General features: G+C 42.3%; 1 protein-coding gene across 1 annotated transcript; it reads right to left on the bottom strand.

Moving 5' to 3' along the window:
* Positions 1 to 104: 104 nt before the first annotated feature.
* On the bottom strand, positions 105 to 6,225 carry LOC133448826 (twist-related protein 2-like). The gene is made up of 2 exons (XM_061727722.1): positions 5,067 to 6,225; positions 105 to 1,085 (listed from the first exon to the last, which is right to left on the bottom strand). The coding sequence occupies exon 1, from the start codon at positions 5,970 to 5,972 to the stop codon at positions 5,406 to 5,408; it is 567 nt and encodes a 188-aa protein (XP_061583706.1). The 5' UTR covers positions 5,973 to 6,225; the 3' UTR covers positions 105 to 1,085; positions 5,067 to 5,405.
* Between the last annotated feature and the right edge of the window lie 7,464 nt (positions 6,226 to 13,689).

Below are 13,689 nucleotides of genomic sequence, written 5' to 3'. Positions count from 1 at the left end.
TTGATTAACATGTCTTTTTAATATTGTATATGATCAAAACTATCTCTACTGTATATTTAAGTCTTAATACCAAAACAAACCGCAAAAGCCCTTTAATTATGAAAACACTACACTTGTGCGTAGCATGAAATAAGCTTTTATTGTTCACAGGAGATGGCACGAGACAAATGATGAAAAGCAAATGAAAACTTAGTACAAAAGAAACATGATCAAAGAGCAATCACTTACACACTCGGAAGTTAATCTGCTCTTCTGCGCATGTAATCACTTCACTTTGGCACAATTTCAAAGACGTTTTCACTGTATTTTGTTGTAATAATTCAGCTAAAATCATATTTAGAGATCTTTTAAAACTGCAGAAGTATCCTGCAGCATTCAGTGACATGATCGGCTGAACTGTGATCAGTGGTTTATCATAAAAGCAGAGTAAAAGCATAAGCAGAGTTTAAGTAATACAGTGTGCATATACCTAATTCACAAACAAGATGAATTTCAAAAACCCCCAAATACACAGAAAAGCTACTGAAGCACAACAAAGCAGACGATCTGTGTCAGACTCCCCGAGCTCTTCCTCCTCCTGCCTTCAGAGCCAGAGTGATTAGCTTATTAGCATTTTAGCTGTAAACATTCATTGGCTGTGACCTCCCTCTAACCACCTCGGTGCCATCATCATTAATCATCTTAATGTCTGTCAGGCAGCTTGTCATCCAACGAGAAGAGTCGAACGGATAGTGGTTGTCACGTTGTTGCAGAGGGGAATCGAACCAGCAGCCTTTTTGTTTCATTGTCACTGCAGGCCAGCTGTTTGTTCTCTAATTTTCCATCAGTCAAAAATGTTCCGCAGCTCACTGGACTGATGCGTCTCCACACCGAGTCTCAGAAGGACTTGGTGAAGAGGATGTGGCTGCTTTGTAGCCTCATGAGTTAAGCACATGTCCAGACATAAAAAAAAAAAAAAAAAAAACACAAACAAACAAAGAAACTTTGTGAAGAAGTGGAGAGACGTGATCAGGGGGGTTTCAGACTTCTCTGATTTTGGGCAGATTTTCTTTGAGTTTGGAGAATTTTCCCATTTGTCGATTTATCTGCGGAGAGGTGAAAACACAAAGATGAGCTGACATCACACATGAAAGACCGGAGACTATAGAACCTGAGTTCGGACTGCACTTTGACAGCGCTGTGGTCATAAAATGTGTGTACAAACAAAGAAACACCTCTGTTTAGTGGAAAGTGGAAAAATCCCTGCAGCTCTTTGACTTCAACTTGTCTTGTTTTAACGAGCAAACATTTCATTTGCAGCTCTCTCTAATTACAGTGCGTCCTTCCATGCTTCCAGAAACTCAAGCAGACATAGGAAGTCCAGGATATCTTAGTCAAGTCAAGACTTTCATCATGTCACAGAGGCATAAACAATGATAACATTGACAGCCAGGTTTCTTTTCCTTTTCTGCTATATTTTTTTTGTAAGCAGGAGTGAGGAGTGGCTGGGTATTTATTTCTTCTTTTTTTTTCCCTTCAAACAACGTATGCTTTTATTTTATTTATCTTTCTATGCCTGTGAGTTGTAAATGCGTGGCTGTGTTTGACAGATCCTGATACATTTGGAGTTGAAGTCATGTGTTCTTCTGTTGCCTACGTGTCATATCAGAAGTCTTTCCTCCCTGCAGCTGTCTGGCCAGCACACATATGAATACATGCAGCAATCAAATAAACACACACTAAGGCTCGCATATCTCTCCCACCTGTGCTCTCAGCTTGTTTCTCTAAAAATAGAGATGACCATCAGAAGCCACAACTTCTGGATGAAGCTTTTAAAAACACAGATGAGCCACAGAGGACTTTTTTACATCTGGTCCCAGATCAGCCAGGAGTGAAAGCCAGACATTTAATATGCAGAGAAGAGCATCCAACAGCTGGTCATTCGTAACTGTAAAACACACTCACACATACACACACACACACAAGAGGAGCAGCAGGGCCAGGAGTTCCGGCAGAGGAAGGAGCATCGAGAAGCATTGTGATTATACTATAAACAGAAAAGAGAAAGGATTGTTTTCTTGAAGTCCATAAGAACAATCGTCTTATTCTTAAAGTCTCTTGCAGAGCCAGACACACATGCCTTAAAGTCGTGCATATCGAAATGCACAAAGCTGTCATGTGTGTATGCATGCTTCCAGAGAAAATATTAGAGGCTATTATGAATTTGAACACTGCAGCTCATGTAATTTTACTAATAACGTGAAATAAATTGCAGTCAGGACAAAGAGTACCCCAGTGTAATTGAAATCAGTGCAAAACAGTATGGCTTATAGGCTTTAAAAACCATCGCATAATGACATTTTTATGGCTCACACTCGAGAAAACAGATGATTGAAACCGCTGATTTGACGTCAAGTGTTTCAGTTATTTTCTCCACCTCGTGCAAACAGTGTTTAAGGCAGACAAGCTGCAGACAAAGAAGTGAGAGGCCTGGTTTTAAAACGTACAGACACTTCAAAAGTGTGTCTTAAATTTGGATGAATTCCATGACTCTTATAACCTTACAGAGGGTGATCATATGTTAAAATATGACACACATGCGTGCACACTCCAGCTTTGAAGCTTCCTGACCCTTCCTAACCTCGCCTCTTTTTCAAAATTGCAAGTTCAGGTAGGTTGCGGGTTCGAGTTTCTAGCACTTTCTGCGATGGCCCCTGCGGAGCTGATGATAACAGGCAGAGCAGTCAAAGCGGTGGGTAATAACTGCACCGATGTGCTCAAGGACACTTGAGTCTTGGTTCTCCATCCGCTTACACTCACTGGAGCCCGTCGATGTCAGCCGCAGAGGCCACTGGAGATTTGATAATAATTCAGTGTTGAACACCTGCAGTGTTCACATGGGCGGGCAGCTGCATGCACGAGCCTGGACAGTGTTATGTATACATATGTTCTATGTAGCATGTGTAGACATACTTGTACTATTATTTGCAATTCGTTGCTTCTTGCTAAATGAATAATGTGCAAATCCATGAACAGAGCAGTCATTTGGAGGTCTGCTCAAAGATCTATCACTGTAAGCGCCTGCTTCAAATGTGTTTACCTTGACTTGTCAACCAGCAGAGGAAAGAAGTGTTTAAGACCAGAAACATAGATTCTCCTCAACAGTGTCTGCTCCTCGTCATTTCCACCCTCCTCAGTATTTGTCCACAGAAATGCTTTGCTTTAAAGTTGTAATCTTAATTCGAAGGCCCTTTTGATGACAATTACGCTTCAGCAGAAAACTAAAACCACAAGATAAGGGAGATCAAAGAAAAATATATAAATATATATATACTGACATAACATCATCAAGTGCATTCCTGCTGTTTACCTATATGCACATGTTCACACAGCCGCACACACTGCTGCACAGCTAATTAAAGCTCAGCCCAAACACATATACAAATGCACAGCAGCACACATGAGCACGCACCGACATACATGGGCCTGCACGCCTGACCCTAACCCCGGTGCACACACCTTACTAATACCTCACAACTGTTTCCAATCTAAAGGTTCCTGCTTGTCTGGGGCCCTGGCGAGGCCTGATTGCACGATACAGGATCCTGAGGAAAGAGGACAAGGCTGCAGGGGGAGAGGGAGTAATCTGCCTTTACTTTTTCCTTTAAAAAAAAAAAAAAAAAACTCCTCACTCTCTCTTTCTTTCTTTCCCTCTTTTCATGCTGTACCTGTGCAGGAATCTGGTGTCTGTTAAAAGACTTGAAGAAAAAGAAAGAGAAAACAGACCCTAGAGATTGAGGAGGAAAACATTTGTCTTAAATTCATCAAAGATCTGTCAAACACTGTGGCCTGAGAGGATAGATGACTACGAAGATAATAGTTCATTTCAGTTCATAAAGTGAGACAACTCTTTTTGAAATGCTCGTTTTTTGCTACTACACAAATTATGTTCACATGAGTTTCTGTAGCAGTGGATTCAAGCCCACATATTCCTGAGGAAACATGCTATTCTGGTAACATTGTATCTGCTCGTCAAAAATGTGAAACATCACTGGTTTGGGGTTTGCGTTCATGTAAGCACAAAGACTTGTTCATGACTTTGTCACGAGAACACAGCTGCACAGAAGCTAAAGATTTTTACAATTAATGCTGTTTTTAAAATTAGTTTTTAAATTTGTCCGATGTCATTTCAAGCATTTTGCTTTGCACGCTTTTATTTTATATGAGATGTTATTCATAATCCGCTGAGGCCTTCGTCTACACGTCCCTGAAGCTATTTTTTTATTCTCAGGCTTTTTTTGAATTTTTATTACAACCTATTTATTCATTTTAGCAAAAAACCCATCCACACTGCCAGAATCATTAACGCAGAGCAAATGTTTTTAACGTAAAAATTTAACATTATCTGCTCAACAGTTTGATGCAGCCTCTGACAAAAACAAATTATGGATAACCACTGCACTTGTGAAAATATGTGTGGAAAAAAACACCCCATTAGATGAACAGTGACTAAAAATTCATCTATTTAGATTCTCTAAAGCATAAACTAATATAAAAATGAAACATTTTAAAATCAGATCACTGGAGGATCTTCACTTTTTCTGACAATGTATTTGAAATGTATGACCTTTATTACATTACAATTCTAATTTTCAAAAACTAATAACAGAAAGGGTGAACAGATGCTTTTTTTAACACACCGTATTTAAATGTAGCTGCAAAAAAAATAAACAGCATGGAGTACCACAATAACCTGCATTTTAACATTTAATTAAAGTTTAACACATTTTCTATCAATAAAATTAATCTAGAACAAATTTCAACATCTTAAGCTTAAAGGCTTTTTAAATAATTTATTTAAATTATTATTTATTTACGTTTAACCAAAGAGTTGTTTAGATTTGTTTAGAATATCTCTTTGCTGAGCTAAAGGACATCAAATAATGAGCTGAAACTTTCTTGAGACTATTAAGAGTTTGGAAAAGAAAGACGAGGATAAAGTATGTGTGTGTACATGTGCGTGTATGATTTTATATATGTTTGAGTTTTTTGTGTGTACATGTGTGTAATGTTTATGTGTGTTTTACCTGAGAGGCTGGACTGGAGAGACTTGCTGCACTGGACAAAACTGTGGGACAGACATGGGGAGAAAAAAGGGACCAGTGGAGAGGAAAGGGGACTGGAAGGTTGCAGCGACATATACTGAGCTGTAAAATGTTTAATGGGAGTTGTTCGATATGCAGCAAAGAGATGATGTAGGATGAGAGATGTATGCAAAGATGTTAGATGAAAAGGTTAAAATCAGACCATTAGGGAAGAATTCAGAGGGTCAGAGGTCAGGAAATGGGTGCAAACGCAGACAAAGGTTTGGGGGGAGGTGGAGATGTGGACACGAGAGGAGTGAATGAGAGGAGTTCAGTGGGGTCCTAATGGCTGGTGGACATGGCCCAGGCCCCCTCCATCCTCCAGACGGAAAAGGCGTAGCTGAGTCTTTCATGGGCCAAGTAGTTGCAGCTGGCCAGCTTGGCGTCCATCTCGTCGCTCTGCAGCACCTGGTAAAGGAAGTCAATGTAGCGAGAGGCCAACTTCAGGATCTGGATCTTGCTCAGCTTGTCTGACGGTAGTGTAGGAATGATTTTGCGTAGCGAGGCGAAGGCATCGTTCAGTGACTGAGTGCGTTGACGCTCCCGCACATTGGCAATAACCCGCTGAGAGTGGAGTTCCTCAAAAGGCGGCTCTGGCCTGGGGCCCAAAGCGGTGGGAGCCAGTGATACAACCGTTGTGGGGCTTTTCTTGACCCTTTTCGGCCCAGCCGGAATCAGGCTGGTGGGGCTGCCGGTGCTGCTTTCCTCTGCCTGACTGTCCTTCTTGGGAAAAGGGGAACGCTTTCGATTTACCAGGTGGAGGGTCTTTTTCGTTCCTCTCTCCAACTCCTCTTCGCTGGCTCCCAGCCCTCCTTCTGGGGAGTTGGTGCAAGACACCTCTTCTCTCATTTTTATGTCCAGTGATGACCTTCCAACCTCCACTGCAAAGATGGGATTCTGTGCAGCTCGTTTTCACAGTTTGCCTCTGCTGACACCTTCCGCAAACTTCAGCTTTACGAGTCTTCGTGACAAAAAATGTGCTTCACCCAATCAGGTTACGGCTGCTGAAGCTCCATCTGACTGGACACCTGGCTGCCCGGTTTCCTGGTTACCTTGTTAAATTTCTCCCTTTTACATCCCCCTTTCAGTCTGCTGGACAGAAAAACAACAAACCATCTGACAGGCAGGTCCACCTCTGCCTCTTTTATAACCAAACGCGAACCCGGTGCCTGCGGGCACTTGTGATTGGTTCGGCAGACTTCTGGAAGGCGTGGTTCAGCCTCGGACAGCCAGAAAAGCAGGAAGTGTGCATCAGTTGGGCGGGTGATAGAGAAAGGGGGTAAGTGGCGCTCGCAGCCAATAAGAAGTGCTGTGTCTAATGTTGCAGAGATGTCTGAGACTTTATGGGTTCCAGATTTGGCCTGAATCGTTGGTCCGCCTGCATCATCACATCTACACAAACCCTATATATCTGACAGTTATTTTATGTGACACTGCAATGCTTTATGTCTTGTTTTTTGGCAATAACTATAGAGAGATAACCTTTCCTTTAAAATTCAAAACAGAATTCATACTTACACTTGTCTGTCATTATAACACCATAACGATGGCCTTGCACTTACATATTAAACGAGAGGTCAAAACGAGAGATTGTAAATAAAAACAACCTGGAATTCAGCTTATTCCTGGTATTTTGGAACCTATTCCTGATATTTTATCCCCTTCCAACGCTTGACATACCTGAAACATGCCTTTATCTACAAACCTTTCTATTATCACCTATCCTGATGTCAGCTGTCTTCTCTGTCTTGGGTTAGGGAGGAAGACCCTAAGTAACCCCTGACCTGTGTGCGCCACAGTCCCCAGCCTGCAGAGGTGAGGGAGCACCTAATTGTGCCATCCTTGGCCTCAAGGCAAAGCCGGCACATGTTCCACTTCCACAACGCCAGCCCATCTGGGTCTGCAGCCACTTAGGCATGTTTTCCTCGCATTGATAGCCGTGACACGTCAGGTAGACCCTGCAGAGAAAATGACAAGAGGGTTTGGCTGTTCAATCTTTGAAACCTACAATTTTGACTAATTACTCAATCTTCCACAAATCCACGGATGTTTCCCTATCAGCTTCTCAACAGCAACCATTCATACCTCCATGCGTCACTACTGTGTGACTCATCTGCAGATCACTGCGAGGCATCTTGCGGGGAGTTTTCCACTTCTCAAAACTGTAGAAATGTCGGGCTTTTTCATGACAGCATACTTAATGGTAGCCTTTGTGTTTGTGTGTTTAAACTCCATAAATTCCCTCCCAAATGAAGAAATTTAGGATATATTATTATTTACAAACATGTTTCATGTATTGCGCCTACCTCGCTGCTTATATTTAAAAATTTGGATTTGATTTCCAAAGCATTTGAAGGATTGTATCTGCGTTAACATACATTCAGAAGATTTTTGTCAAGCTTTGATTGTGCTGGTTTACATTTCCTTTTGTGACGCTGAACTGAAATTAGCTCAATCCCTGTTGGGTTCAATCAACCAAAAGAGAAAGAGAGAAAGAGAGAAAAAAAAAAAAGGAAAACAACCATCATCAAAGCAAGACTGCGGACAGAGACAGTGAGTTATACGAGGTCGAATTTCCACAACAGACCCAGACAACTTCAGGGTTAACTGGTGTTACAACCAAGGCTTATTGGGAGCTCTGGCGGCTAGAGTGGAAGGACAGGAAAGTCATTGTTGCTGTTGTTAATCTCTGTAGCTGCTGCTTACCTTTAACAAAAGTGTGGCTCGTTGCCACCATGATGGAAAAAATTAGCTAACATAGCGGGTAGGCCAACAGGAATGCTGTGGCCCGTAGAAGAATTGGACGGGAGAGGGGGGGGAGAGGGAGAGAGAGATGGGGAGCAGAATAAGAAAAGGGAAAAGGAAAAAGGAGAAGAAAGGAGAAGGGGAAAAAAGTGAGGTCGTCCAAACAGAACCAGATGCAGGAGTGTGGAGGCCTGTTTGATCTCGATCCTCATAGGCTGATTGATGTTGCACATTTCATTTCCTTGTCAAAGTCTTGACATAATGTTTCGCTAAACACTTAGGCACCGCTCTCATCTTTGTTCTGTTTCCACAGGGGTCATAATTAACCCTTTCTGGAGCTGAATGTAGATCGTGCATATATCAATATACAGCATATAAGCTTTCCATACACACACGCAGGACAGCTTGGATATCAAAAAAGGCAGATGTATTGTCTTTTTCTGTCTTTGCGCCATATGGTTTTGACATGACCAAGTACTATGCTGAAGAGTAGCCGTGGTCAAACTTTGAAGTCCGAGAATGTGGGCTGTGTGTGGGGGGGGGGGGGTTGTTTCTAAAAATTCTTAATGCAGTCAATTCAATTTCCATCACAGACGAAAAATTTGAAGCTCTGCAGTGACGCACTCAGCTGGTAGGAGAGCTGCACTGTAACCAATCATAAGTGAACTGTTTGGAAATCTACACAGGCCCAACAGAAGGAACCAGTCATTAAATCCCTCCTCACCTTCACCCTTGGAGTTCCTTCACCCTCCTGGGCTGCTACTATTGACATGTGCACACAACGCACTCTCCCCTGCCCCCTTCTGCTTCTTCTCCCCAACTCATACCCATCCTTCAAGGGGCTCAATCCCTCCTAAGGAGTTTATAGCGACACAAAGGCAGACATCTGGGACCCATTTCCCCTCCTGGAGAAACCCTTCCTGTGGGGTATCCACTTAGAGGGATTTTTTTTTTTTCTGGAGGAGCCGTGGTGTTGGGTGGGTGGTGGTGGTGGTTGGAGGGGGTGGTAGGGGGGGGCTCATCAAGGAGTCAGGGTGGATGGTAGGTGGGTGAGGGAGGGGTTGAAGGGGAGAGACTTTGACAGGAGGTGTGGATAATACCTGAGGAGAGGTGAAGATGATGAACACAGAAGTCCTCGCACTTCCCAGTTTCACAAACACAACCTGCATTTTGCTGAACACGGTGGAGATGAAGGATGAGCGACCTGTGTTAGGTTGTGTAAAGCACTTTCCAGTGTGGCTTTCATTTATCCAGTCACTCATGCACGGCACCTACGACACAGGGGACTGCATATAAAAGATGGACGTAGCCGCTTTACGTGCCACATGAAGCAACTAGGAGGGGTGTCTTAAAACTAAAAGCGGCCAAACTGTTGAGGGTCCAAATATCTCACTTATATTGTTGCCATTAGCTAGATTCGGTGCTTGTGAACAGTTTCATAGTGGATCTTTGATTACTGAATAGGCCTCAAATATATTCAATTTCAGTTTCCAGCCATCGTTGGATGCCAGGTTTGAAGATTCAGAATACCAGCTCAGATACCGATGAATGATGTCACATTAAGTTTTTATTTAAAACAAACTCTTGGGCATGAAGGGAGGCAGGGGGGTAAACTGGCAAGTATGTGATTTGAGGGCAGCCACAGTTGTGTCCTGTGGTGAGGACCAGACTGCTTCTGTAGGACTGGAAGGGCCAGATTTCTCCACAATACCAAGGCACGTGATTTTAGCACTTTACATGCCTCCTACACACTGTTTGTGTGTGTGTGTGTGTGTGTGTGTGTGTGTGTGTGTGTGTTTTCCCTGCATACATGCAGCACTGTTGAGGCATTTTGCATAATGACGACAGGCCCCCCATCCTCTCATCCTACGCTTAATTAAGCTAAAAGAACATAAATCAAGAGTTTCAGAAGATTTCCTTATTATTTGCAAATACTGGCCTTTAAAACATTTATATATCAGCTGTAATTCATTTCAGCTAGGACCAGCAAAGCAAATAAGTATGTTTCCACTAAAGTCACGCTGTCACAATGCTTATTTTAAGTTTGAGATCTTTAACTTAGATCATTCCTTCATCTGCCCTGAATATTTGAAAATGCTTTGATGCGCCCAAAGAAAGAATGGAGATTCATACGTCTACACGTAGTCAATTTCATCTGCCGATGGAGTTTATGTGATATGATCGAGAGCTCCAGGGCAGCAACTAAAGAGATCCAGAGGTGAGATTGTTTGGACAAATGTTTAGTGGATAGTTCTGCTCTTTTAAATAAGAGCGCTGTCTTGCATTAGAAACACATCCCTTCCATGATGCGTGCAAGCCTGTATTATTCTTCACGTATGTTCTTGTATTAGACTATAATTTATCATATTTAGCGCTCAAGCTTCCTTTAAATATCCCTGCTTTCATGTGTAATTTAGCTAATATCCTGTTCTGGCTCTGATTACAGTATGTAAGTGCTGGGGTCCATCCGAGGCACATTACAAACAGTCCCCGGTGCAGCTCACAGTGGAGCCGGGGATACAGCACACTGAGCAGCAGGTCAGGCTGAATAAGGACTTGTATAACTCATTGTGGGACTCGCCTGGATGAAGTGCGAGATGGTTAGCCGCAAGACTCGGTTGACAATGGAGGTAAATATGAAGTGAAAACGAGAACTTGTCTGTTTCTTGAAGGGTGAGCATTACAATAAAACTGAGAGCCAGTGCATCATATATTTGTGATAGATACGTTTCTGTTCTTGCATATGTATGTACAAACGGACACAGCACGTGATAATAAGACACAGGGGCAACACTGCATTTTAACTTCAGTGAAAACACACAATAATGTATAAACGTTTGCACTCTTATCAAAATGACCACTCTGATTTACTGAGGGAAAACCAAAAGCTTAATTCAGTTCAAGTGTAGCCTCAACAGCTGAGCAGAAAGACGCTGACGTGATCGTGTTCTCTATATAAGAAAACAAACAAACAAAATGATGTAGAGTCAAGCACTCAAAGTCAAATCTTTGAGTCGCTGTCTTTGTAAACACTAACGAACCTCTCTGTGAGTCAGCAGGACGGAGCTGACCATGTGGCCACTCTGGTCGGAAAATTCGTGTGAACTCTTAGAAATGAGCTTATCAAGTACTTTTGACCGGAGAGCAGTTTTCACAGAACCTCTACATCTGGATGCTCTCAATGAAGCATGGAGGGAGAGAGAGGGAGAGGGAGAGGGCGAGAGAGGGAGGACAGCGGCCTTTCACCATATGGAAGATGCAGGGTAAACCAAGAGCCTGCTTAAACACTGAATCTCTTGATATTACAGGGCAATTAAACGCCTGTTTGGCTTTTAACTAGAAAAGCCACAACTTTGGTTTATTTTCTTCAGATAAGGAGGGCTGTAAGCGAGTCAGATATTGCTGCCTCTAATTGCTCACTTCATGCTCCTGGGAGAATCGTCAACCTGGGATCTCCAGGATTAGACACTTTCCTGCATCCAGTTCAAACATGCAATGCAAAAGCGCTGCTTGAGAGGTACAGAGGAATGCTGAGTTTGTCCAACAGAGCTTTTGCATTAGAAACATCAACAGAGCCAGCTTCAAAGGGGTCTGCCTTCACATTGAATCAATATCTGCCTCCATTAGACGAGATGGCCCTGGCAAAGTTACATTGCGTTAACATTTCTTGATTGTTTCTCAAATCCGTTGTTCTGGTTCTGGTTCCCCCTGTGAGCCACTTCAAACAGCCCTCTGCCATGGCGGATCCTTTTGTGCTCTAAAACGGCAAAAATGTGTCTCTCTAAAATGTTTCAGATGCGAGTGCGCAGTGGTCCCAGAGGCAGAGAGAGCATCGCACACAGAAATACAAGGATGAAGGAAAAAAAAAAAACAATAGCAGAGCGTACAGTAAAGCTGTGGGTATCCAGTGTGCTGTCGACCGGTGGGCCCGGACGTACAGAGGATTTGACTGACTGATGAGTGATGGATGGAGATGATAAAGACAGACAGTTGCAGAGAAGATGGGGGAACGAATGGACAGCGAGGAACAAATAGTATAGAGGGAAGTCCTGCAGCAGTAAATCAGTGTGGAAAGGGGATGGGTATGGAGAGGGGTCTGCAAAGGTCTGGAAACATATGTTTCAGTTTGTAAATAAAACAGTAAATTGCTATGGATATTGCTTAAATATCTGTGGGCTTTGGGGAAGTTCCTCGGAAATCATTCTGAGACTGCCTTCTTAAAATGCCAGAGCAACTTCTTAATGTCAAAGAGGCCATCTGGTTCTGGACCGGTTCAAGATGTTTACTTCTCATTTAGCTTCTCCTCCTCCTTCATACTTCTTTTTTTAGATCAAATGCTTCACTTTATATCATTGATACCGCTGCTCATCTTCCGCCATGGAAAAGCTGGCGAACATAGGAATCTCCACCCACATTTCTTCGGCCATTCAAAGTAACAAAGTACTTTTACTTTACTGCAAACATGACTATCTTCATTCATTCATTCCCTCTTAAGAGATATATGTTACACTCACTGGGCACACAGTCAAATTAAAACAATACTTATCATTCATTTGGTTATGATGAGCTAAGCAGTAAACAACTAGACTAAAATAAGTATTTTATCCGTAAAGCTGGGGAACCAGAGTTCACAGTGAACGGTCCACCCATCCAGGGTCACAGGGTCTTCAGGAGCTTATCCAGCTCTCTTTAGGCAGAGATAAACCCTGCACAGGTTCCCAGTCCATCACAGGGGCCGCAGTTAAATAATAATCCACATAAGCAATTTAATACTCTGAAAGGGGTCCTACTTCTTAATGACTGTTTTATCTAATATTTTAAATATATATTTCCACGATAACATGCTGCAAAATATAAATACGATACTACCTAAGCCCAACGCTGAAAATTGAATTAATACAAAATACAACAATTGTAGGTAGGTACCAATACTTAAACACCATGTGGATACATGGTCATTGTATATTAGTGTTCTTTTTTAATAAAAAACCGAGGAGGATCTTTTTTTATCTTAATACATGACGGTGCTTCACAGTTTAAAACTCCTTATGTGCAGTAGAGTAATGTGTTTTTTTCTGAAATGCGGTACAGTCCAGGTTTTCTGTGCATGTGCAGCACCGCCAGTACTGCTGTATTTTGCATAAATCAAATTACTAGTCTCTTACCGGCATTTTACAAGCTCGTGTTAAGCTGCGTATCAACACAGACGATATTGACACATGTAGTAAAAAATGTTTCCCAGAGCGGTGAGACTTGCTCAGACTGCTCATTTTAATATGATCAGATGTAGGGGTGCCCGTAAAAATTCCATATACTTTTCTGTTTAGTTTGCATGATTGTACTCGAGAACTCTGAACTCTGCCAGCAGACACTTTCTGTACATTCTGGTTTGTGTGTTGCTGCTGCTGCAGTGTCTAATTGCACAGGATGTTTGAAATATTTTGGGTTATTTGAATGTGTAAACTATTGTTTCCAGTCTCACCACACTCGGCCAGACTGCCAGTCAAGACAACTTCCTTCCTTGATTTTGGGTAAAAAGGACTCCTATAATTGAATAAAATAAGACCCCTCCCTCTCTCTCTCTCTTCACACACACACACACACTCACACACACACACACGTACACACACTCACTCACACGCGTTTTTACAGGCTGGTATATAAACTTAATAGGACGCATTTGGTTCCAAAGCCCCCAGCTTGCTCAGTGGAAAGTGAGCCGGATTGTTTTTCAGCGTCTTAATGTTGACGTTTATAACAGCCAGATTAAAAAAAAGTAACCATGGTGATTTAACCACAACATCTCAATTACCTTGACACA

The sequence above is a fragment of the Cololabis saira genome, chromosome 8 (assembly GCF_033807715.1).
Source record: "Cololabis saira isolate AMF1-May2022 chromosome 8, fColSai1.1, whole genome shotgun sequence".
Lineage (NCBI taxonomy): Eukaryota > Metazoa > Chordata > Actinopteri > Beloniformes > Belonidae > Cololabis > Cololabis saira.
This window is presented reverse-complemented; position numbering and strand designations above follow the sequence as displayed.